Source organism: Coptis chinensis, chromosome 8, assembly GCF_015680905.1.
Source record: "Coptis chinensis isolate HL-2020 chromosome 8, ASM1568090v1, whole genome shotgun sequence".
Lineage (NCBI taxonomy): Eukaryota > Viridiplantae > Streptophyta > Magnoliopsida > Ranunculales > Ranunculaceae > Coptis > Coptis chinensis.
Window position 1 is genome coordinate 43,116,974 of NC_141463.1, and position 27,179 is coordinate 43,144,152.

Consider the following 27,179-nt stretch of genomic DNA (forward strand, 5'->3'; position numbering starts at 1 on the left):
ACCCTTTTTAAGTACATGCACATTTATGAAGAAATTCGTTTGTCTATCTAATCTTGAAGCCGGAAAAAAAAATGTGGTGACCAACCACCTCCATGGCATCACGACTTTATGTGGTTTTGCATCCTCACGACGCTGTGCAAATACGGATATACCACAACGGGTGCACGCGTTGCTCTACCTCCTATGTGTTTGGTCCAATTAGGTCCAATCAAACAGACTCAACCACTTTATCAAAACTATTCACAAGGGCCAAAAAAATGAAAAGTGGGAAATAATGATAGAGAGTTAGCAATAATAAGATTGTCAGAATATACGTATCAGACATGGTTATTTTAGCACCAGTTCCATCAAACAATTTTTAGTGTAATTGCTTTTAAATTCCAATTTTGGGATTTTGTGGAATTTCTATTGTAGAATTTTTGCACCAATTCCATCAAACATCTTTACCACGTAATAAATAAAGAGGCTTTGCCGAGCCAGCCGGATAAGTTGTCATGGTGTCCGCACTTTTTGTTTCTTTCTGCTTTGCATTTTTATTACTTTTTTTGTCTTTGGCCAACGTGTGTAAGACGTGCTCAATGCTAGTCTATATCTATCTATCTATATATATATATAAAAAAAAAGCTCGCACCTTACCTCTCTCCTCATCTTATGTCTTTATTTTCCAAACCGTGCATTCTCATAGACTCCTAAAAAAAGGCAATTCTATAAATTAGTTAGACCTCCCTAGATTTGTTAATTACTCATTTTTTTATTCTTAAATTATTGTGACCTCCCCAAATCCAACGTCCAAACAAAGTAATCTCTACACTATATGATAGCCGGATCTTTAGAAGGAAAATTTCTCAACCGAACTATGTATTTGTAATCTCTCTATTTTATGATTTTAGAACCACCTCCCTTAATTATTCTAATCAGCTCCCTCCTTTTTAAACAATTTACCAAAAACTCTCTCACTTTATTGAAATTAGAATTAGCTTCATATTATTTAAAATAATTTAGAAAACCTCATTCACGTCACTCAAATTATATTCAACCCCTCCTAATGTTTTTATATTATTTTTTAGATTATAACTAGAATTCAAAAAATCATCAGATGTTAGAGCGACAAGTTTAAAGATTTGAAAAACACCGGCACGGTTCGCATACTCGTTAGAGAGAGAAAAAGAAAAGGTTTTTTCCAAGACCCACGAAGGCAGCTAAAAATCTATGGCATCCTCAAATTCTAACCAGAGCTTACAAACAGTACCAACAAATCTCGAAACACTCCAAATGTCCAAAGGCCTACGCATAAAAATATATATATATATATTGCTATATTTCCATTGAGAAGAAAGGTTTAAAGCTCACTTCTTTATCCTTTTTTTTCATTTCATTTTACTTTTTCGATGATTAAATAGATGATTCCACGTGTTCTTTGCTACTCCGGAAGATTCTTCATCGTTGTCCATTGTGAGGAAATGAGTATCAATCAAGGTACAACGATTCCTTTTTTTGTATTTTTTTCTTTGCTAATTGGATACTTAATTTAGACAATATAGAGTTCAACAATGATTTACACTCTTTCTCAGTATCTTTAAATTATGGATTGTATAAACTCTATTAGTGGTGTTTATTGTATACATGGTGTTTGATGAATTTGTATGAACTTGAATAATGCTGTGAATTATATTTGATTTGTTAATTATTGCATACCCCTATGAAACAACAACTTAATAAGTCAATAAGAGTGCTCACTAAACAAGCCTAGCTTTTTGTTGCAATCATCGATCAATCAAATCAATTTGGCTTAGTATGACCAGCAAAGCCATAATTCAGCAAATCATATTCATCGTTAGTGGTTTTCATAATTACTTTGATTGCAATCAACAAGGCCCAACCAAACAAACTGTAATGGCCTGGGAAGAATGTATCAAACTAAGGTGAGACCCTCCTACATACCCACAGACTAGGGATATGGGTGACAATCTTTAGTCACTTATCTTATGTGCTTAAGCAAGCTTTTTTAGTTAAACTAAAGAATGTTCAAGGAGAAATAGAACTCTAAGGGGCAAAGCTCGAGGCCCTACATTGGAAGCCCCAGTTACCACCAGCCAGTCACTTACGACTACCAACAAGGATTTGCATACCCTCAATATGGGTGAGTAGTCTTCTCCAGGATCTCACTCTATTCACGATTCATCAATTAAGTAGCACCTCGGGATAAAAAAGTAAATTGTCATCCATATTGGCTGATGTATGTTCATATATATGTTTCACAGAGAATTTCATGTATGTTATTGTGGTGCAGGTACACATCATATGGACCTGATTATGTCCACCCACAGGTTGGGATCTGAACTTTTGAGATAAAATTGAAAAGGAAGTGAATGATTATGGTTCCTACAAAGCTGACTTGCTGACTTTCTCTAGATTTAACTTAGGTTCAGCAAGGTGTTATCAATCCGTATTTGGGTCAGCAATACCTTCAAATATATGGCGTACCAAGTAGTCTCAACGCTGCTATCTATCCATATGGGCAATCGCATCAACCTCTTCCCAGCAACCAGGGCTATACTGCAATTCATGGTTATACAATGCCAGGGCACCACATAGTGCAATTTAGTGGGGCCAATGTCAATGCATTAACAGCAGCACATATTCCTACAAATCAAGCACCATATCCGGCAGGTAATTCTGAAGTTCATACTATTTATTTCTACATGAGGAGCAGTAATTGCATCAAGTGTGATTGGTTACTTCTAAAAGATTGTCATATACTACTACATTGACCTGTTGTGAAAAGCATAGTTGCATCTGTGTACATAATTACATAGGTGTGATATCCTTGGTAAGCTTAGTAGTATCTTAGAATCAGTCCCCCACCTCAGCAAAGTTTAAGTACCCACTTTTTACTCACGGGAAATTAGAACTATAAAAATCAGGAGAGAAAAAAGGAAGATTATGAGGAAAAAAACTATCGATAAAAAAGAGAAACAAGCTATGAGAAAAAAAAAACTAAATAGGAAGTAAGATAGAGTTTGTTTGTTGTCATTCACATTGATATGGAAGTTTTGGTTTTTTGCAAGTTCCCAATTGAAAAATGAGGTTTGGGTTTAAGTTTAATTACCTTTTTCATGTGACATAATGTTGATATCACTTGTCTTCACCCACATCTCATCACCCTATGAGTCACCAAGATTGTTTTGTCAACATAGTATGAGCTGTTAGCCAAAAATTTTATAACATTTAAAGAGGTAAAATTTATATCTGTATTTTTTAATCTAATATATTCACTTATTAAAATTGACTTCATCTGCCAGTAATCCACATATTGGATACTCTTTTTGTAGAGAACGAACAAAGCAAGCAAATGATAATGTTGAATTTGCTGGTGAAGTTCAATTCCAAATCAAGTCCCTCAACAGAAGTGGAGGTAAATTTTCCCCTGTTTATCTCATTTATTTATTTTGTCTTGACCTAAGAGAATCTAAGATTTTATTTTTTCTCTCTTGTCCTTCCGAATGTTAGACACCAATAGTATCCGGTATGTCGGCAATATTGAATCTCTATCTGAAAAAATTGATATGACGGATGTCTTTGCAACGGATACGGTATGTTATTTACCACATTGGTTTTGTTTTCTCATTTTTTTTTTTATTACTGTTAGCAATGATTAGTATCACATTCTTTTTCTGTTTTTGGCAATAATCCTGATTCTAACGTATTGATCTATAGGTCTTTAACAGTCGCGATGAACTCCTTAAATAGACTCAAAAACTTGGGAAATCAGTTGGGACAATCATTGTGATAAAGAAGTCAGATTTGGGTTACATTGCGGGTAGGACACCTAGAATTGTTTTGGTTCGCGAGAGGTTCGGGAAATATAAGGCTGAAAAAGAAGTAAGCGGCCAGCTACCTCTTGAAACAGACAAAATCAAAGAAGTGTGAGTGTCCTTTCGTATTGAAAGGTATAAAGATGACAAAAGATGATCAGTGGGTAGTTAAATTGGATTGTGGTCTTCATAACCATCCACTTTCGGATTACGCCCGAGGAAGGTCACTCTTATCTTTGGGAAACTCACAAACAAGAGAGGAAAGCAATTGTCTTGGGAAATGTCATTGAGTGGTTTGAAGCCAAAGGAGGTCCTAAATGTATTGAAGGAGAGAGACACACAATGCAACTATAAGGACTATTATATATAATATCCGGCAGAAGTGGAAGCTTACCCGAAAGTTTAGAAAATCTCAATGCAACAGTTAACATATATACCTATTTAAGTTGTCAAATACAGCAATGTCTTTAGGTCGAAATAGCCAACATCATCTTTGTAAATCTTTTGCAGAACCGAAATGTAAACTCTTAGCATTGGCTTATGTTAGTATATATTGAACACTTCTAAACAAAATGACTGATTGCCACTGATGATTACAATTTACAAAAACAACTCCACCGCATCTGTAAGTACATCTTGCTTATTTCTTTGGAGTATGAGTAGTAAACAAGTATAATACAAACACTGGCAAAGTTTTTAGCCACAATTGGAACACAAAAAATCGCCTTAACAAAAGTCGGTAAGAACACCTTAGACAAGTTTTAAAGTACTTTAGGAGCCAAAATCCTAACGCATATGTATACGCCAACTTCAGCTAAAGGTTAGTTTAGCAAACTAAAAGCAGTTGACTCTCCTAGATAAAAGAAAGGGTGAACTAGTGTTACCTCCCTACTAGATGAGCCAATTAGGATTTCTCCCCCACTAGATGGGAAATTAGGGTCTCCCCCCTAAATACACAAAAAAAAAATTGGTCAACCCACTTTGACTTTTTTTTTTTTGTATTTATGGGGGAGACCCTAATTTCCCATCTAGTGGGGGGGAAATCCTAATTGGCTCATCTAGTGGGGGGGTAATACTAGTTAACCCTAAAAGAAATAAACAAGTTTGGAATGTGCTGCCTTGACTATTGTACAACTGTAAAGAAGGTGGGGAGAGGGGTCTTAAGAAGTCGGTCATACTTCCAAAATGTGGTTTGCTTATTTTGGAAACAAAAAACCAGCAACTGCAACACTACCTAATCTACCCTATCGTCTCAACACTCATCTTCTCTGTCGATAAGCAAACTATCGACACAAATATTAGGGACAATCAATCACACAAATATTTAAAAGTTTTGGTTTTTTGCAAGTTCTCAATTGAAAAACGAGGTATGGATTTAAGAAGTTAGGGAATGTCACTGTAAATTATTATGGGATTTATCAATCTTGGCAATGAAGCTATTTTTCGCTAACGGACGTATTCAGTGAGTGTTCTAGGTTTGGAAACCTCAGGTAAGTTTTTTTTTTTTTTTGGGTTATTATCTATTGAAATTGTTTGATTAGTTTATGAATTGAGCGATGGCTTGAAGGTACAATTTTTTATTTTCAGCTATTATATAATGTCCAGTGGTCATTATATTTTTTACTTTTCGTGCGAGTCAATATGTTTTTCTATACTCTCTACATGGGTGCTACGTTATATTTATACAATTTCGGAAGCTTAAAGGATTGAAACTATAGTTTAATAGATTAGAGCTAGACAAATGAAAGGTGGTTACTGTGTTTTCTATTAGTATTAGGGGTGATAATTTGGCCCTCAGGCCCTCAACCCGGCCCGACCCGGCCCTCAAAAATACGCGTCAAAACCCTCAAAAGTTGGCCCTCACAGATTTGAGGGGAGGGCTGGCCCGGCCCTCATGCTTATTAGGGGCGGGCTAAGGTCTAGGTTCTGGAGCATAGGCCCGGCCCGCATTTGGCCCTTCCAAGCCCTCACTTGGCCCTCAATATTTTTTTTTTCGATAAGATATATATATATTTTTTTTTACATTATATATGTAGGGTACCACAATTATCTCTATTTAAACTAAATATTTTCACTACAAATGATATTTAATAATAGTAGTTTACCACATATCATATGGGGTATTTTGTAATTTGAGTAAAAGATGTCAAATATAAAAAGAAAAGTGAACTATGATTATTTTGTGTAAACCCAAAATAGGGGTGATAATTTATGTATTATACTATATATTTGTGTAAACCCTAAAAGAAAACCACATTTTCTTGTTATTTTATATTATATTTATGTATTATATTATAATTATCTAAATTGTATAAAAAAATCATTAAATTAGTTTTCAATAGGGGATAAATTATAACATAATATAATATATGCACTTTTGTAGTTGATTTAATGATATGTATATAAGTCATACATAAAGCAAATCCAACCTAACAACATAGTTAAGTATGCAAAATGTAGATATTTTAAGAATATCATCTCTTCCACCATCTCTATCTATTTTTTTTTTTTTTTTTTTTCTAAAGATATAATAATTAGTTTTGTATACTTATATACATATTATTAAATCAATTACCAAAAAAAAAAACACAAAAAAATCACAAAAAAATAGTAAACTAGTGAAATATAATTAGATCGGGCCCGACCCGGCCCTCATTTGGCCCTCAAAAATGAGGGTCGAGGGGCGGGTTAAGGGCTTGAGTTTTCATGCTTGACCCTACTCGACCCGCCCTCAATATCAAATAGGGGGGGGGCTGACCCGGCCCTTAATCATGAGGGCTTTTATGGTTTGAGGGGCGGGCTAGCCCGGCCCGGCCCTTTTATCACCCCTAATTAGTATAATGTGAAGCTTGAGTACATCTATTCTTGCGATATTGTACAATAATCACAAGACATGGATACATTTATAAGAATTGGTGGTGCATATATAGGTTATTGATACAGTTTCTCAAGCTCTAGAACTTGATAGGTTGAGCTAGGGTATGGTAATATTAGGAACATGCTAAGCTGTTAAGTTGTTTGTATAGGTTATGAAATAAATAAATTTTGACTAATGCACTAGATTACATTGAATCTCTCACTATGCACATTAAGATGTATGATGAACTTGAATTGATTCCACGGCTTCTTTCCCGAATGATTGTCAAAGTCTAATATAAACAGTATCCCTAGAAGCTTTTGCTATTATTTTCTATCTTGGGAGATTTTGGTTAGTTGCTTTCGAGAAAGCCTTTTGATTTTCTAGAAGTACATCCTAGCTAGAAGCTTCCCGATTTTTTTTTCTATCTTATGAGAGCGTATATCAATTATTTGAATGAGTTCAAAACTTCTTTTAGTACTGGTAGCTTATTGTATTGTGATTAGGCCTTAGATATTTACATAACCAATCTATATTATATTGTTTTACTTTTGATCCTCTCTTTTGCAACTGATACGGTTTTAAGATGCAATTCCAAACTTCTTTTGTTAACGGTAGGTTATTGATTTATTGTGTTGTAGCCTTTCACTTTTGTTTGAAACCAAGATTATCTCTTTATCAAAATAGATGAATTTTAGATGTGAATATTATCTGTCATTGTCACTAAAACAATGGTGATGCGGTTTTTCTAATGTTTTCCTGCTTCAGTCCTAATACACCTCAGTATGTAGTTCAGTTTTTTTTTAGTAGTGCACATTCATATAATTGTTTCAGTCATTCATTGAATGAGTTGGTTGAGTCGTTCTATCGGTTATGTGGCTGGGTTCTTTTTTCTTAACTATGCCCAATTTTAGATATATATTGCTCTCATTTGATATATTTAGTTCACTTTGATTACCTAGCTAACTGCGCTAAGAAATTAGTTTCCATTCATACAAGCTTCTTCTTGCTTAGTTATTTTCTATTTGAATTACCTGTTTTCAATGGAGTATATGCTTAATTGGTGATTGCGCCTTTTAATATTTCAACTCTTCTTGAGAAACTTAATTTTTTTTCGGGATGCATACAAAAGTAATGATATATTCATAATTTTATAATCCTATTTTGTCATTTTTTTTTTATTAGTGGAATAAATTTTATATTTTTTTTTCTCATGATTTTCTGTCATAATGTGGTTTTCAGGTAGTTGATACTAAGTCGTTCTTGATCGATCAATAGGTACACTTCAAAGCAATGGAAAGGAACCTAGCTTTCCTTAAGGTGATCCTTTAAGTCTTAAGTTACATATTAACTTGGTAATTTATAATTACACATTTATCTTATTGTTATGTTAGAGTTTTTTGTTTCTTTAAGCTAAGAAAACATTGTTAAATTGTTACAAAATAGGTAAGATATATAGAGTTCGCTTATTTCTTGATAATCTATCGAGACAACCCACTTTTTGGTCATTTTATTGATGAACACTACAAATTATAGTAATTTAAAAACTATAGCCTCGACTGAATATATTTGCTAAAACAATATGTTGCTTTTGCTAGAGGAATCATTAACGAATACCAAAATCAGTATTTTACACGCCTGTGACCTAAGACATCATAGTACAAGTATAGTTGTTTGTAAGCTACCATTGGAAGGCAGTGTTCTTCATGCTTAGATTTTTGTGTGCATATCTTGAAGTCAAGAGACCTACTATCTACAATTAATCTGAGAGGACATAATGGGAGCTTATTTTTACTTGCGAAGGTGCTCCCTATCACCAGATCACTAATTTATGCTCTCTTAGTACATTAGGCTACCAAGAGTTAACATTAAAATCTCAAGTTGAGATCTATCATTGTCCAAAATTTGGCCATGTTTATTCTCTTTTAAACAGATAAAAATGTATTTTTTTTTTTTTTCTCTTTTTACTATTCTTATTCCAAAGATGAATGATAAATAGATCGATCTGTATTGCAGATATTAGGAAAGGAGAATGATAAATCTCACTTTTAAGCAACATCTGTAAGTAGAAATAAGCTCCAATAATCTGCAAGGGTGTTGCAGATATCAGTGAAGGAGAATATTTCTTCTATTTAGCAGATGAGGATCTCAAAGGTATATATATTGTTATTGGACTGATCTTACTATATATCCTCAAAAGTTGTGGACAAGATATCAAGTGATGCAATACTTGATAAAAAATTGCACGTACAGGTAATTCTGAGATATTATTAGAAAATCCAAACTTTTGTTTATCAGGATTTAAGAAAACAATGGTTATATTTGACGTGCGTGCGAACATACAATTTATAATGCCTTCAGGCTTACCTTCGATGCTATATGTTGATCACAAAGATAAAAGATAATGATTTTGTGAAACAATCAGGTGCTACATTCTTGATAAGATTTTGAGTCTAAAAGCATTGTTTAAATTTAGGTAACCTTTTGGTGTAGTTGTTCTCTCTTTAAACTTTTCAAAGTAGTCACTTCGTTGTTTATCCTATTAATAAGGAAGAAGAGGAACCTGGAACAGAGCCTTTGTTCCTTTGGACAAAAAGATGATTTGTTCAATAAAAGATAACCATACAATCATTATTAGTCTATAAAGTATAGTTATGTTAATTTATTGATTTCTTAATTCAATTCCACCCCCCCCCCCCCCCTTAGGATTTGACCTATTGGGTTAAGTATGATTTTAGTGGTAAACACTTTAGAAGATATTTTGGCACTTTGATTTAGACTCAACTTGACATTTGACAGTTGTTGCTTTAATAAGAACAGATACTTAATTACACAGTTGAGACATTAGGTGAAGCTGTAAACACGTGTTTCGTCCAACTATTTAATTGATTTGCTTGCATAAATAATTAAGTAATTAACCTTATTAAGCAATGTAGATCATTCCCTGAACAAACTTTTTTCGTTTTTGTTATTTGGAGAATGTAAAGTTTGGCTTTATGTTAGAACGGAAAGACATAGCTTTAGAAGCTATGACGACATATTCTAAGAAATTAATATTTAATTATACACAAGAAAAAGCACTCACGTATATCCAAAGGAGCCAAATTACATGGGGTTTACCCACTTAGAGTGATACATCACTAATTCAAGTACATATCTATGCACGTCTGATTTCCACCTATCAGTATAACTCTCTTAGATAGCATAATAAATTAAGCCTTAATAAAAAGAAACAAGTAAAGGTCTATAAATGATTGCTCTTGGAATGGATTTCCAATTTGTTTGCTATGTAGCTTTTCGAAATTGGCCAAGACATTTACGGATCCATGTAAGAAAAAAAAAAAAAACTATTCTAGACCAAGGTCGTATCTAGACAAAGATATCAACTTCCTAATAGCTTAACTTATCTACTGTCATTTTGATGTTATCTGATGTTTATTGATCTCTTTGACCATTTTAGCATATACACATGAGCAACCATTTTGAAAATTTTGCAACCAATTCAATAAAGTCTCTGTCTGTTCAAACTTTCTTAGGAAAATTTAAATTCTCTAAAGTTCAAGAGGTTAAACATAGTAATCCTTTGATAACTCCATTATAATTCTAGGGCATTTTTCTTAGTCTTTATATCTCATTGTACCTTCTCGCAGGTTAAAAGCCAACTCGACCCTTGCTTCTGGAGATCGAGTTATCTACTTTTATTTCATTGCTGGCACATCAATAGTTTTCATTTCAAGCATCTTGGTATGTTATCGTGGAACTTATATGCTACATTTAATTAAACTTAGTCAATTGTATAGTATCAAACTGAAATACATGAATAAGCTTAAACATGCATGAACATAGTAGCTAGAGCCACTCATCATCATATTTTTCTTATTCTTAATTATTTATAGCTTATTGATCAAATTTGTAGCTTGGTAGGAGTAGCTAGATTTTGGTCGAATATTGTGTCTTCTCTAATTTTATTGGGTCGACTGCTAAGTTCCATTGAAATTCTCAGAATACTATATGTGATTCACAATTACTCTTTATATCAAGTCCGTCCATATTACAGTGTTGTGTCTATGTGTGGTCCTTTGACCAAGGATGTGCCACATATCATCTATTGTTGTTTTCGCGGTATTCTTTTCTTTCTCAACGATTTAGTCAAACAACTTTTTCAAAATAATTTATGGAAATATCTCCGGAATCTCACAATAATGATGGTATTTCAATCCAGTCTAGATTCTAGAAAAGTCGTGCTTAGGTATTACATTAAGTGTGTAGGTTAAATTCAAAATTTTTCTTTTATGCTTATTAATCTTTCTAATTGAAGCCTTGTACTGATGCATGTTCATTAGTCTTTCCAATTACTCAAAGTGTGACACCAGCTCTAATCTCCATGAACTCCACTCACTTGAGCATAAAATCAATTTTACTTGCAAGTGGAAGAGCTGAGGATTCATATGAAATCTGAAACTGAGAAAAACCGCAAGTGGAAATACAATTGCAATTGAGATATCTGACGTCTGAGTGGAAATGTTCAAAATGGATACCCATGCTATTGTTATTTTCTTAAGAAACTATTGATGGAATAAAAAAGCAAATGTATTCTCTTAATTCCATTTTCTAGCAAATATTGAGTATAGTTTTCCTAGCCTATAGATTTTCAATCGCAGTAACAAGGATTAGTATTAGCTAGCTGTTTGCATGACATTGTACTTAACAATTATAATTTTAATCCCATTTTTTTCTTAGAAACTGATGAAACTTATTGACAATAAGGTCATTAATTGGAGCTCATTTTCTACAATATATAGCAAGGTTAAGTAGGATAGCTCTGACTTCAAATCCCCAAGAGATTATGAGGGACATAGATTCCAAGCTGCTCCAACTGATGTAGGAAATTTTGTGAAGGTTAGTTGTTGCTGTTAGAAGTAAAAGATTTCATATATGCTAGCTGTTTTCAACAATGCAATAGAGGATGCAGTTGACTTCATAGCAGTATCATTGTGTTCTATGAAGGACCCATATATAGCAATAGGTTTTTGCCATGTAATGAGTGTGATTTCCATACTTTTCATTTGTGATAGGAAGTCCGAGATGCCTGTCAATCATATATTTTCATTCAAATAAACATCTTCCCTCTAATATATTTCAACAATTGAATAATTTTTTCTAAGTTATCCTTCACAACATAGTGGTTGCATAATTGCATCATTGATTGGCACAGCACCCTAGCCAACATAGACAATAGAAGAACTGCATGTTCTTTAATATGAGTGAAGATATTACCAACAACGCTTGATTCTATGTCCTATCGACCAAGTGTTAAGGGTAGACTTAATGCACTTTAATTACGCTATTCTTAATTAAACATTAGTTTTCATTACGAAAACTAATTTGTATGAAGCTAAGTACCCTGGCTACAGTGTAGTTTGACATAAATTTTCTTGCTAAAGTGCTCCAAATTGTACAAGTGTATATATGCAGTAAATAGAACGCCCCAATCGATCATACACTTCAATCTTTAGAAACTTGAATCTTTAAGTTACAATCTATCGAAAACTACCTATTATTTTATCAAACATGCATGTCTATTGCGATACTCAAACTATTGCGAGAATTTGTTAGGTTCAATTCATCAATAATCCTTGCAAGATCAGACACCATCCTTGGAACTGTGAAACCTGTTGTTATCCCTCACAATTATTTCCCTTTCAGTTAGCTTTAAATCACCTTAATAGCAGCATGGCAATCTACACACACCCTGAGGTTCTTCACCACCTTGATAACTAACTCTGCTCCACTCACAGCTCCAATTCTATAAATCGTAAGCCTTCTCTAATAATAATCTCCAAACTATTTTCACTCAAGGTAGATGTATTTGATCTCCTTCTCAGTTTTTGATCAAAACATGTATCTGCAAACATTCATAGAAACGTAAAAAATCAATATAGAATTAAAGGGAAATTGGAAACTATATGTAAATGCATCAAACTAACCTCAATGAATAATTAACGGAAAATCAGAAACTGGATGCAACTGCATTAAACTAACCTAAAAAAATGATTAACGGGAAATCGGAAACTAGAGCTAATCTCAAAGAACAATAACGGAAAATCGGAAACTAGATGCAAATGCTTAACCGATGCAACTGCATTGAACTAATCTCAAATAATAATTAACAGGAAATTAAATCAGAAACTGAATGCAAATGCATTGAACTAACCTCAAAGAATAATTAACGGAAAATTGGACATTGGATGCAACTGCATTGAATTATAATAACTAACAAGAAATCGAAAATTGGGGGCAAATGCATGGAACTAACCTCAAAGAATAATTAACGAGAAAACAGAAATTGGATGCAACAGCATAGAACTACCCTCAAAGAATAATTAAAGGAAAATCAAAAACTGAATGCAAATGCACTAAACTAACCTCACAGAATAATTGACAGGAAAGAGGAAATTGGATGCAAATCCATTGAACTAACCTTAAAAATAACGGAAATCGGAAGCTGGATGCAACTGCATTAACAGAAAATTGGAAAATGGATGCAAATGCATTGATCTAATTAACCTCAAAGAGTAATTAACGGGAAATCAGAAACTGGAAAAAGAATAATTAACGGGAAATCAAAAATTAAGCTCAAAGAACAATTAACGGGGAATAAAAAACTGGGTACAAAGGCATTGAACAAAACTCAAAGAATAATTAACGGGAAATCAGAAACTTGATAATTTTTTGATGATCCCATCCACGAGCCATGTATATATTTAATGCCAGGTTTGCAAGGACACTACAAAAGGATAAAGAGAAGTTGGTATTACACACCACCTCGGATAATTAATGAGAAATCGGAAACTTGATACAAATGTATTAAACTAACATCAAAGAATATATACTTAACGGGAAATTGAAAACTGGATCCAACTGCAAGGAACTAACCTCAACTAATAACAAATGAAAAATCAGAAACTAGATGCATCGAACTGGCCTCAAAGAATTATTAATGGAAAATCAACAACTGGATGCAATTGCATTGAACAAACCTTAAAAGATAATTAACGAGAAATCGGAAACTAGATGCAATTGTATTGAACTAACCCCAAAGAATAATTAACAGGAGTCGGAAACGTAATGCAAATGAATGGAACTAACCTCAAAGAATAATCAAGAGAAAATTGAAAATTAATTAGATGCAAATGCATTGAACTAAACTCAGAGAATAATTAACGGAAATTCGAAAACTTGATGCAAATGCATTGACTAACCTCAAAGAATAATAAAGGGAAAATAGAAAAACGGGATGCAATGAATAGAACTAACATCAAAGAATAATCAACGGGAAATCGAAAACTTGATACAAATGCATTGAGCTAATCTCAAAGAATAATTAACGGGAACTCGGAAAATGGATGCAAAATGAATTGAACTAACCTCAAAGAATATTAACAGGAAATAGGAAACTGGGTACAAATGCATGAAACTAACCTAAAAAAATATTAAATGCAAATACATCGAACTAACTTTAAAGAATATTTAACAGGAAATTGGTGGATGCAAATACATTGAAATAACCTTAAAGAATAATTAATAAGAAATTTAATCAAAAAATAATTAATAGAAAATTAGAAATTAGATGCAACTACAAAGAACTAACCTCAAAGAATAATTAACGGGAAATCAGAAACTGGATAATCTATGATGATCCCACATAGTGAATCATGTATATTTTTTTATGTCATATTTGCAAGGACGCTACAGAAGGATCAATAGAAGTTGGTATTACACACCACCTTAGATAATTTTTGAAAAATTGGAAATAACTGAATGCAAATACATTGAACTAACCTAAAAGAATAATTAAAACGAAATCGAAAACGGATGCATCGAACTACCATCAAAGAATTATTAACGGAAAATCGGAAACTGAATGTAAATGCATCATACTAACCTCAAAACATAGTAATTTTGCATCATGCTATGTAGTGAGAAAGTCTCGACAAATATAATTTTGCATTTAAAATTAGTATTTATCATATATTTTTTTGTACAATTGGAATTGTCTTGCTATTCAAGTGGCTTCATTATGATCTTCGCCTCATTCGACATTCTCACAAAACTTTAATCAAATTTTTATTATTAAACAACAAAAAGAAGTCGAAGGGTTTTATCAGGGTGGGATCCCCATTCTATTATTAAAAAAAAATCAATTATATGAAAACGGTCACCGTTTTGTGAAGGTTGCCGATTTATGTAATTTAAGTAAATAATTTAAAAATATAAATAATCCTGCTTTCACAAAATGTAAACTGAACATGTTCCGCCTATGAATTAGAGTATAAATTAGGGGGGGGGGGGATGATTGGTTGTCAAAATATAATCAATTAAAAAGTGTCAACAGTTAAATTTTGAGTTCAATGACTTTTCCAATTTGAATTTGTGCATGAAAGAAAATAAAAGAAAAATAGATTCTACTTTTAAATTTTAGGATTTGTCAGTGGTTTGTTCATAAAACAAATTAATTATGTTTGTTGAACATTTTTTTTCTTTTATTAATACTATATTATTATGCCTCAATGCCCTTTCTACGAATCATTATAGTATCCTATAGTTAAAACTTTTTGATACATAATAATTCAAAAAATATTAAAAAAAAAAATCAAATCAATTTTATGAAAACGGCCCCGTTCGTTGAACGAGCTCAAAAACTTAGTATATATAAAAGCTCGCGTATATTCTCTCTCCTCACCATATCGCTCTATTTTTCAACACAAGCAATATTAGTGGTTCCTAAAAAAGAGGAGGCCCTAATAATTAGAAACACCTCCCCAAATTTGTTTAAATCTCCTTCATTTAATTTGGTATTACTCTGAACTCCACAAATTTTATATTTGGGCGTCTCCGACTTAAATTTAAAGTCTTAAACCCACGAGTAAAGTGAAAAGAAAAGAAAAAAAACCCCATGAGTAGGAAACCAAAATACACAGATTGAATCATCTTATTATACTCATCAGCATTTGGATAAACACCATAGTCTTTCATCTCATTCAATAACTCGGCAGCCTTCATCTTATTATACTCATCAGCATTTGGATAAACACCATAGTCTTTCATCTCATTCAATAACTCGACAGCCTTATCGAATTCCTCGAGCTTGCAATACCCCCGAGTAAGTATATCGAACATAACAGGGCAAAGCTTTGCATGCTTCGTCTTTGCTTCAGATAAAAGGCTATGCTCTTCATCCATTTGACCTCCTTTCACATAACCACTCATGAGTACACTATAAGTATACACATCTGGTCTTAGACCTCTGCTCTCCATCACCTTCAACAACCCCATCGCCTCATCCAAGTCTCCAGCCTTCGAAAGCCCATTAATGATCGAATTGAATACTGCACTGCCTGGTGGTGGGCCTTAGTTGATCATCTTAGACAACACCTTCTTTGCTTCTTCAATGTCTTTAATTCTACAAAGACCACGAATAACACAAGAGAAGGGCTTAATTGCATACTTGTGCGCATCTCCTGAGAAATCATTCAGCAATTCCAAAGCTAACTTCACAGTATGTCAGTATCATCCTCTTTACACAGAGAACTGATTAAAAAATTAACCGTTCGAGGAGGGCATTTGTTCTTCTCTTTCGCCATCAAATAAACCAAATGCGCAGCCGGCTGCTAACAAGCCTCACCGCCACTAAATCTCATCCTCCAATCATCATGGCGACCTAGATGAGCAAAAAAAAAGAAAGGTATATTCCCTCTCTTCCCATTCTCTTATTAGATCTAATATTATTATTATTTTTGTTTCTAATATGTTCATTTTGGGTTAACAGTTTGTGGCTGAGGGAATATTTTTCGACGAACTGAACGAAGTATCGACAAGAGAACTTGCTGAAGATGGTCACTCACTCACTCCCATGCATACTGAAATCGGATTACCTCAATATGGTGTCTTCTAAGATTGAAACTCTTTAGATTCAGTTAGGGCCTGATACATCTGCTGGTGCTTCTGGAATTGATGCATTATTGAATGGATTGGAGATATTTAAGCTCGGTCAAAGAGGGGATCTTTCTTATCCATCAAAGCTGTCAAGTTCGGGTGGAAATGCATCAGGCGTGAAGGGTCGGGCTCTTTGGGTTGGAATTGGATCAGGGATTGCTTCCATTGCTCTTCTTGCATTTTTGTATTTTTGTGTACTATGTTTTTCTTCTCGTGGCCAAAGGGGAAAACAACTCCCCGCCAAAAACAATCCACCTGGATGGCGCCCTTTTTTCACCATTGGAAATGGCACTACAAGCGCTCAAGGATCCAAATTCCCTGTTGGAACTTTAAACTTTACTGGGTCTATGGCTAATAATAGAGTTGGCATAGCAGAACTTCGACGACTCTTTAGTGATCGGAGTTGGAGGTTTTGGCAAAGTTTACAAGGGAGGGATTGACGATGGCTCCCTGGTCGCTGTCAAGCGGGCTCACCCACAATCGCAGCAAGGCCTGAGAGAATTCGAGACTGAAATTGAAATGCTTTCAAAACTCAAGCACCGCCATTTGGTCTCAATGATTGGGTTATGTGAGGAACAAAACGAGATGATCTTGGTGTATGAGTACATGGCCAATGGAACCCTCAGGGCTCTCCTGTTTGGCAGTGATCTTCCTCTTTTGTCATGGAGGCAAAGATTAGATGCATGTATAGGTGTTGTTCGGGGTTTCTATTACCTTCATACAAGGGCAGAGAGGCGGGGTATAATTCACAGGGATGTTAAGACGACAGATATTCTATTAGATGAGAGTTTTGTTGCAAAGATGGCAGATTTCGGGTTGTCAAAAGATGGTCTTGCACTTGATCATACTCATGTGAGTACTGCAGTAAAGGGAAGCTTCAAATATCTTGATCCGGAATACTTCCATAGGCAACAATTGACCGAGAAGTCTTATATGTATTCATTTGGTGTGGTGCTGTTTGAAGTTATGTGTGCTCGACCTGTTATCAATCCAAGCCTACCGAAAGATTAGATAAACCTTACAGAATGGGCAATCCGATGGCAATGACAGGGAGAGCTAAAAAGTATTGTGGATCGACGTCTTGAAGGGTACTCACTTGATTCGTTGAATTTTTTTGGAGAAATAGCCGAGAAATGTCTTGCTGACGAGGGAAAGAATCGGCCAACAATGGGTGCAATCCTGTGGCATGCCCAAAACGTTCTCGGTAAATTAAATAAAAATAAAAATCTCATTTTTTTCTTGATATTTATATTTTGCTTATTGGGTTATTTGGTTTGTTAAAGGTGAGAAGGGGAGGAGGATTAGGGAACTGACATTTGTCGTTTAGAAAAGGTTCAAGTTTCCTAAAAATAGTGTTGAGCATTATGCTGAGAAGGTTAACAATAGGGGTCTTTGTGTTATTGCTCAAGCTGAGTCTCTTCGATATAAGCTTCTCAGTGGCCTTGTTGTTTGCAGGTATAATCTCATTTCTTTCATTAGAAATTAATATTGATTTTATGTCTGATTTGAGTAATATCTTGATTAAGTCATTATTACAGCGTCTCTGTTATGTCTTTCAAAAATTCAATGGAGCAAGTGACAATGGAAGCACAGCCAAGTACCAAAAAATTTACAACTTCTACTGAAAATTTGTTGTTTAATTTTGCATGGTCTGCCTTTTCAATATCATTTTGATGATCGTGTTTTTCATTGCGTTTATTTTTATTTTCTTGCTTATTCAATATTTTATATTGGTGTTTCTTTATTTTTATTTTTTAGTAATGAAACAATTTCAGTCAACTTGATATAATCCTTATCAAAGATATTATCATTAAGATCATTGAATATTTATTTTTGGTATAATATATTTTACAAACTTATGTTTTTCAGAACTTTTGACATAATATGATTTATTGTGGTACAATACGAGTAGAATTTCCACAATTTTTGTTGATTTCAAATGGATATCTTATTTTTCTTTTGGGTGGTCTCAAGTTTGTCTTCTATAAGTGTTTTTTTAGAAAATAATAATAATAATAATAATAATAATAATAATAATAATAATAATAAAGGAATGTACTACTACATAGTTTATGAACTTTTTGTAAATTTTTTTATAAAGTATATGTTCAATGTAAATATATAGATAGATTGTGAATTGTAAATAGCAAATAGCAAATAGATGTAGAAACCCTTCAAAGAGCATTACGTCGATCTTTAAGTGAAGTGAATGATCTTAACATTTTCACGTTAAGCTATACGAAGTCGATAAGTTAAAGGGTCAAATTTTGTTACTATGTTTTTCATATTATTCTTATGTAGCTGGCCTATAGAAGAATAGCTCTCTTAGATATTTTTTTTAAGACATACTAAGTTGTAAACCTGTCAAATTTAGGGAGGACATCCAATGACATACAATATGTAGCTGACCTATAGAAGAATAGCTCTCTTAGATATTATTTTTCTAGACATACTAAGTTGTAAACCTATCAAATTTAGGGAGGACATCCAATGACATTCAATAGAGAGTTGACAAAATTCTTATCATGCACTACTTATTGGTCGGCCTACTATTTTGTCGATATTGTTATTATTGCTTGAACAGTTAAACACACTAATAGCTTTGTGGCATAGTCATATCAAGAATGATGACCTTTCTTCTTTGTTCTTATAATTGGGCAACTCTTCACTTTGCCTCTGTCCACTAAGGAAATTAAGTTAATCAAAGAAATGGCTTAAGAAAAGGCTTCAAACTAAAAGTAGTGCAACACGCTCTTTGTAGTATTCTTGAATTTATGTAATTTCACTAAACGATATTTTGATACTGATGCATTTATATTTTGCATTTGTAGTGATGCGCGCATTGAGAATTGGAAAGGTTCTTACTTTTTTTGTGATAATTTGAGGTAGTTCTTTGACAGTATGTTAATTCATTTTAATGCTAGGGTACTACTAAAATTTACTGATGACCTACAAGGAATGTAAACAATGAATGAAGGATGATTTGAATGTCTCAGACTTGCACCGGAAGAACTTTCTAAAAGAAAATGGAGTTTCTTATTGCAGGGTTTTAAGATGGTTTAGTTGATATAACAGTCTAACTATTCATTACCACACTTATCTCATTGAAACTTAACTTGACTTGATTTTTTCTTTACTAAGTGTATGTTGGTATCTGTCTTGCAGATATTTCGCTCTCGACATTGGCTGCTGTGAATGAAGGATGGATGTCAACATTGAAATTAAACTTTCAAAAGATGTACGACTCCTTTTACCATCTTAAATTTTGTTTCATGTGCTGGTATGCAAAATGATATCAATTGAGCTAATTTTAATATTGTTCGAGTCTTTTATCACATGTATTCATTAATTAAGTTGTGTTGTGTCATCGATTTAATATGGTCACCGAGAAAAAGGGCATCCGTTGTTGCGCAGAATTTGTAAGTGGACCAAGTTCTGATGCCCAGTAATCCTTTAATTTAGATGACTCCCTTCACTAAAATGCAAAAAAAGATTAATAGTTTACAACTAATAATGAATTAACAATAAGACCAAATCCCACTACTAATAAGTATTAACATTGGAAGTCTATGCATGCTTGAGCATGGAATTTTGTTACAAGTATGATAAATAATTAGGCTACTATTAGATTTTAAATGCAAATACATGATGGCTAAGTCATGGTTTAATCACATATTAGTTGGTTTCTTACCGGGCAAGAGTATGTCTAACATTCATTGACGTTATCAATGAAATATTCGCTGGTTTGTAGCATTTAAAGCTTCTACTATGGGATTTGAACTGTTTTTTACTAGGGTGATGACTAAGGCATTATATGTAAAGTGTTAGGAAATTTGAAGCTTTTAATGAGTTGTCTTTGATTTAGTATTTCAAAGGTAAGGAGCTAGCTAGAGTATTTGGATATAGGGAATCCGTATTGTCATGTTACTGTTGGAAAGGTATGGAGCACAAAGCACAGATGATGCTACCTACAAGCTTTCGGACATGCTGCAAGATTGCATAGCTTATTATGTTTCTAAGCATAGAACTACAACTTCTGATCCAACATGGAGGGCCGTCATCTTAGCATAATTAATCTATTTCTATGGTACTCAACCAATGGTTTTGCGTGTGAGCTAGCTTCCTGGGCTAACGATGGGTTTTTTTTTTGCAGTTTGGGGTTGCTCCCTTTTTTTTGGTTGGATGTGTCCCAAAATGTCAGGGTTGTTGATGCTAAATACAAAACCAGGATCTTGGCAACCAAAAAAGAAAGAGAAAAGCAAAGAACAATCAACAGGGAAAAACCCGTCTCAAAGGTAGTTTCAATTCAACAACTTATCACATTGCAACGCCAAAATGAGCATTATATCAAAAGTTGCAGACAGTAAACTATACCTAATTAGTGAAGATGATACTTTGATTGACTTCACGTTTGTGTAAATCTTTTCAAATACTCGATTCTCTGACAGTTATCTGCCTATTATAAAGGTGTCGGTTGCTATCTGTATTTTTCATAGACCACTTGGGAAACGTGGTGGTTGGGGGAAGAAGCCTGAAAAGTTGTAAAACACAAAGAACACATGATTTTACCTACAGGCATTCGGACATGCTAGCTGCAAGATTGCACAACGCGTTGGAAGTTATTTATGTTTTTGAGCATAGAAATTATAATGGCATAAAGGTTCGTCATCTATATATATATATTAGATGTGTTTGGGCTATATTACTCAAACCATGGGTTTGCGCCTGAGCTAACTGTGCGGGCTTAAGGCATCTAGCTATAATTTGCTTTTCTTTTTTGCATTTTCTCCCATTTGACATTTAGTTTTGTTAATGGCCGGTTTGAGCCAGACAGAACCGTCCATAGTATTGATTGTTCCAATTGTGTTTTCTATTTTGGAAATTCCAATTGTGTTTTCTGTTTTGAAATTTTAGAAGAATACATTATGGGTTGCCACAACGTAGAATATCTTGGAGCGAAAAGTTGCAACTTAGGTATTAGATAGTTTTCAATCAATGGATTTGGGTTTCGATTTCCATTCTTCAATTTTCATAGGTTTTTATATTCTTTGTATTTCCATTATTTGTTTTCCCAGTGGTTTAACGTATCAGTGTTTTGATTATATTCCAAATTAATGCAATGCAGTAGCCACTGCCTTCTTTAAAATTACATGTGCTAATAAATTTTGATTATTTTTTAATAAGTTTAAGTGGTCATCTGTTATATTAAGATTTGAACTTACACGTTTAATTAATTTTGCTTTAAGGTTGCCATATTCAAACTTAGTTTGATTGTATTATGATTCAATTGAATTGTGATGCCATATTTGGTTTGCACTGCTGTATTTATTTAGAAATTGTTCATTTTATGATTAATTATGATCAATAATAGGTAATCATTGCGAGGCTTCTATGTCGAGATTCCAGATTGTCATGTTTTCTATTTTGTACAAGGTTAGTCCAACAAGTAAGTCTGTGATTTTTATCCTTTAAATGGTAAGTCAATTTTATTCAATGATGGTCTTCTAAACTAATCCCTTAATTTAGAGTAACTTCAAGGTCGTCATGTACAAGGTTACATGGATGTGCATCATTGTGGAATGCTAGCGCTGATTAGATTTATAGACGTTATTGCCACGTATGATTTTTAAGGTCTAAGGTAATCTATTCCACTACCTTTATATGCATCAACTGCAAATTGGGTTTTGATCTTACATACAAAATAATCATCCACCATAAAAGTGTTTTCTTTATTTATTGCGAAGGGTTGGGTTTTGTGAGATGATTAATTAGATTGTGTTGTTGGCCACCAGCCACCCTTTAATTGCCTGTCATAGAACAAACCTAATTAATCATTTGATTAATCATGTTATGACTCTTGAACTTGGGTTGTACTTTTACGAGTATTAAGAATTTGATAATGGGCGTGTTTAGAATGTCTAAATAGCTTTATTAGAGTTTCCACACAAGTTTTGGCTTACGTAAAAATCAGGGAAAAGAATTAACAGTCATGACAAAAATAGAAGCAAATTATATAAAAAATGAGTCCCAAACAATAAAACCCAATCATCTTCTGACCACCAAACCTATATATTGTTTCTCTATTCGTCGCGAGTGTAAAACCCTAAACCAACCCTTATTTTCCTTCTCTACCGTGACAATTAACCTTCTTCTTCATGTCAGGTATGCTTCTCCTATTCTCTTTCTATTTCTTTTGCTTCTTTTAATTTTGTATTGTATTCTTAATTATTTGGTTATATATAATTTCTTAAGGTCTATAGCTTCAAGAACTCTTTATGCCAATGAAGTTTTCAAGTTGATTTCCATTATGTTACCCCATGAAAGCACCGCAAGTACCAAAAAATCAGTTTTTATTGAATGATTGTGTTTTTGTTTCACATTTTGTTTGCTCTTGGGGGATTTGTTATGTTTATTTTATTTTATTATTTTATTTTATTATTATTATTATTTTTTAGTGATATATTGGTGTAAAAACTGGTGGTATCTTTGCTTTCATTAATATGAAAGTAGAGCTTAAAGTACCATAAATGCATGTTGCAAAGACAAAGTCAAATGTAACAACAAAGGCTAATAGTACTTTGGTTCCATGGGGAATATGGAAGCGAGTCAAGCGACATAAAAAAGAGATATCATGTTTTTTTAACCATATTTAATATTACATATTTCAGCCCACATGGCCATACCTGTTTTTGGTTTACTTATTCTTATTTTTAATTTTTTGAAGTAGTAGCACTTTATGTTGATGATATTGCTATATTGAATGGGATCCCTATTGCATACTACCCCATTGCTACAGGTACTAACTCGTGTTCGTAGCCAATGCTTTGTTGAATGGCGTGTTTAAACTGTTGATAGCTAAATCGATTTCTTACCCTTATGTTAAATAGTTTTTGTTAAACCTCATGTGTAGAATACCCTACATATTCTAAATCTCACTTTTCTCTTCTTCCCTAATAAAAATGTATTCAACTAAAATAAAAATTCACGCACATCTCTCCAACAAAATTCTTCCTCGAAAACAACCATATTTACTGCTAATTGAAAGCCATTTTTATCAATATTAGTGTTGATTCTCTCTTTCCACTGTTGAATTGTTGTAGACCGACACTTAATTCTTAAGTTGCTACTATGAAGCGGCACCTGTTGTTGTTGCAGGATGAAGGAGCAGGTTTGATATTCATCATATTCTTTAATTCTTTTATTACCTATGACTTTTGAGGTCTAAGATAATCTATTCCACTACCTTTATATGCAGGTTTAATATAATTTATTCCGCTACCTTCATATGCGTTAATACAAGTTAGGCTTTCAACATGTATATAGAATATTCATCCATCAGAATAGTGTTTTATTTTTGGCAATGAATTGGCCAAGTTCTTTGACACAATAAATAAGATTGTGCCATTGGTCACGTACTACCAAGCCCTTTTACTGACAAACGTAATTATTCATTTGATTAATCATTCAATGACTCTTGAATTTGGGGTGTACGTAATATATGGAGCTACTCCATGTCATCTCACATGGAATGTATGAATTGTATATTCATATTCTATTCAAAATTGTTGAAGTAGTCATCATTCATAAATAAAAAGAATCCATAATTAGTCATTCTAAGGTCTTTTTTAGTTTAAGAGTGACATTTCTTGGGTGGTTGGAGGCCATCCAATTTTGTTCAACTCTATATTAAGTCGCAATAGTAGGTTGTTAAGTAGGTCTTAGTAGCCCTGGGTAAATATGCTTCTTAGTTTTCTTGATAATCAAGAGAGTATAATATTTTTAAGCAATCCATTTAAGCTACTTAGTTTCTTACCGCTTTTGAAATTTTCAAATGATATTCCTCAGGGGTAACGATTGAGTTACATGAAAGAGGTGGGTGATCGGAGTTTAGGATTTGGCTTCTTCCATTGAAAAACAAATATGGGATGCAACAGTTATTGGATACTCATTAAGGTAATCTATCTTCAATTTATTTTAATAGTTGTTACCATTTCATTTCCACTCCATCTCCCTTAGAGTTAATTACTAATTCTTTTTAAGTGTTGGTAAAATATAGCGGGACATGAGGTCAGGTAGTAAGCTTGCATGAACACAGATGTCCCAACATACGGTTGAGTTCTATATAGTAGTACTGATAATTTACCATGTTCTGTTGCCTTGGTTTGCAATCATCATATACATTATTTCTTCTATTTTTTATTGCTTTCGTGTGGCATTTATTTAGGTCACCAGAAATAGGTTTTGAGTGTGTCTATTATAATGTCATATTAAAGTGTTAGCTATATATTAGTGCATCTAGATTCTAAAAGACATTTTGTTATTAGAACACAAATAGCCTCAGACAAAGGTACTTTGCACTTGCAAGTCATATATTTACAAACTAATCTCACATTCTCATTTAGTACTATTTTTTCCACCAATGCACGGGACACATGCATGCCGTTTATTTATAAAATTCTCATAAACATGCCCTTACCCTTTGCATAGACTTGGGAGATCATTTATGTTTATATACCATATTCTCTTATCTCTTAATCTACTTACTTGACAGCTTCTAATAAGGTAACAATATCTTAATCGACATGTATTTTTTGTTTAGGTGAGTAATGAATGCACAACATGGTTGTGCATGGGGAGGAGAACCTGAGTTCATAATGACTTCACATCCTCTCCGTTTGTTTTGATGCTATAAACTTTCTGTAATTATGTTACCTTGAGTGTCATAAATGTTGTGACATATGGCAGAAATAGAAAGCTGTATTTATATTAGTTGAGTGTTGCATATTTATTTTGTTCTATGGATGCAAAATCCGTGTTTCTTTATGATCGATAAATAGAAAATCGGTCTTTGTGATCGATAAATTAAATAAAAAATCGGAAGACGTATAACTTACAAAACTATGTTCATGTATAAAAATCCTGTTTAGGTAGTGTTTCATGGCTATGGTCATTAGTAAATTACCAGATTTAACGATAGAAGTTTAGAGTGAATATGAGCAGTATAAAAGTCCTATCTAGGTAGTGTTATTTCACAACTGTGGTTAAGAAAAGTACCAAATTTTATGTTTCCTTTTATTTCATTACGTTAAAAAAAAAATACAAAAAGATTAACATTTTCCTCATGTAATAATAAGATTTATGTATAAATAAAAACATCATCATGTATAATCAATAAATATTCATTGGCTTTGTAAAAGCCAAATATCCCAACAATTTCCCACTGGCCTTCAACAAAGCCATATTTAGCAACTACTCTAAGACCCATATTATCCATGTGACTATCAAAAGGATTGATAGGCAAAACTTTAGTAAAAGGGTCTGCAATATTCTCAACTGTAGGAATCTTTGTAACTGCAACAGCACCATGCTGCACAATGTCACGTATCAAATGATATTTACGCTCCACATGATTTGACCTCTTATGATACCTAGGCTCTTTGGATTGAGCTACTGCACCATTATTGTCACAAAATAATGTTATAGGAATCTATGTTTGAGGCACTACTCCTAATTCCATAAAAAACTTCTTAAACCAGACTACCTCTTTTGATGCTTCACTAGCAGCAGCATACTCTGTCTCTGTAGTTGAATCTGCAACACATTGTTGTTTTACACTTCTCCAACTAACTGCTCCACCACCAAGTGTAAACACATATCTAGATGTAGACTTTCATCAATCGTGCTAAGATTTTACCAACTATAATTGATGTATAAATATGGCGCACATAGAACTCTTAAAAGCAATAATCAACTAAAGTTCAAGGCCAAGTGACCATCCACAAAAAGCACAATTCTTGAATGTTACAAAGTAATAGTTTGGAGTAGGTACATAAACTAAAGTTTATTTACAGTTTATGATATAAGTTTTTTACTAAATTTTGAAAGTATACCCGGCCGACCACGTTCCAAATTATTGTTTGTTAATGGGTAATTTTTTGCAAATGTTAATTAAGATGAAATACTTCGGAACATTCATCAACAATAATTGTATTATCATGGCTTCATGTCGATTATTTGTTTTTGAGTATGTTCAATCGAGAAAAGAAAATAATTTTAATTATTAAGAAGAGATTCATTGCTTTTTAATAATATGACTTTTGGATAAGGGTAATCTTACTCCCACGAATGAAATTGTTTAAACTTTTGTTGTTTGAATTTTTTAAATTCATGTTATATGCAAAAAAATTTAAGTAAATTCAAAAGGTTAAGCAAAAAAAATTATTTCATTTAACCGCACAAATTATGGTTAAGTTCAAGACGAGAAAAATATGGGTAGATCAATTAGAGCACTTTCTTGGTTTACATTGCTTATCATTAGTAACTGTTGTAGTGTGGACTCAAGAGTTTTTTCTCTTAAAGCAAAAATGTCTTATATAATTCTTTATTGCTTATAATTTTTTTTTATTGTTTGAAGTCTAGAACAAAATCTGGCAAATAATTGGCGCTGAAAACTTTGATCAATTAATTTACTGTGTATGTTTTAATATAGCTTGGAAATAAAATTTTTGATA

The 27,179-nt window shown here is 33.2% G+C and overlaps 1 protein-coding gene and 2 pseudogenes across 2 annotated transcripts; 2 read left to right on the forward strand and 1 right to left on the reverse strand.

Annotated features, from left to right (window-relative positions):
* The first annotated feature begins 1,907 nt into the window (after nucleotides 1-1,907).
* LOC147481526 (uncharacterized) lies at nucleotides 1,908-3,151 on the forward strand. Its single transcript, XM_086578966.1, has 4 exons — nucleotides 1,908-1,922; nucleotides 2,040-2,140; nucleotides 2,291-2,327; nucleotides 2,424-3,151. Exons 1-4 carry the CDS (start codon nucleotides 1,908-1,910, stop codon nucleotides 2,769-2,771), a joined length of 501 nt encoding a protein of 166 aa, XP_086435092.1. The 3' UTR covers nucleotides 2,772-3,151.
* Nucleotides 3,152-15,519: 12,368 nt separating this feature from the next.
* Nucleotides 15,520-16,343, reverse strand: LOC147481527 (uncharacterized; annotated as a pseudogene).
* Nucleotides 16,278-25,450, forward strand: LOC147481528 (putative receptor-like protein kinase At1g30570; annotated as a pseudogene). Its single transcript, XR_015205402.1, has 9 exons — nucleotides 16,278-16,417; nucleotides 16,502-17,872; nucleotides 17,952-18,123; nucleotides 19,500-19,553; nucleotides 19,834-19,906; nucleotides 20,822-20,963; nucleotides 22,040-22,101; nucleotides 24,514-24,621; nucleotides 25,268-25,450. The product of XR_015205402.1 is annotated as a putative receptor-like protein kinase At1g30570 (transcript).
* The last annotated feature ends 1,729 nt before the right edge of the window (nucleotides 25,451-27,179 follow it).

Bases quoted from the DNA above. Each gene is read 5' to 3' on its own strand.
- LOC147481526 (XM_086578966.1), top strand. The intron at 2,141-2,290 runs GTGAGTAGTCTT...ATTGTGGTGCAG, and splicing joins TTTGCATACCCTCAATATGG to GTACACATCATATGGACCTG. The intron at 2,328-2,423 runs GTTGGGATCTGA...GATTTAACTTAG, and splicing joins CTGATTATGTCCACCCACAG to GTTCAGCAAGGTGTTATCAA.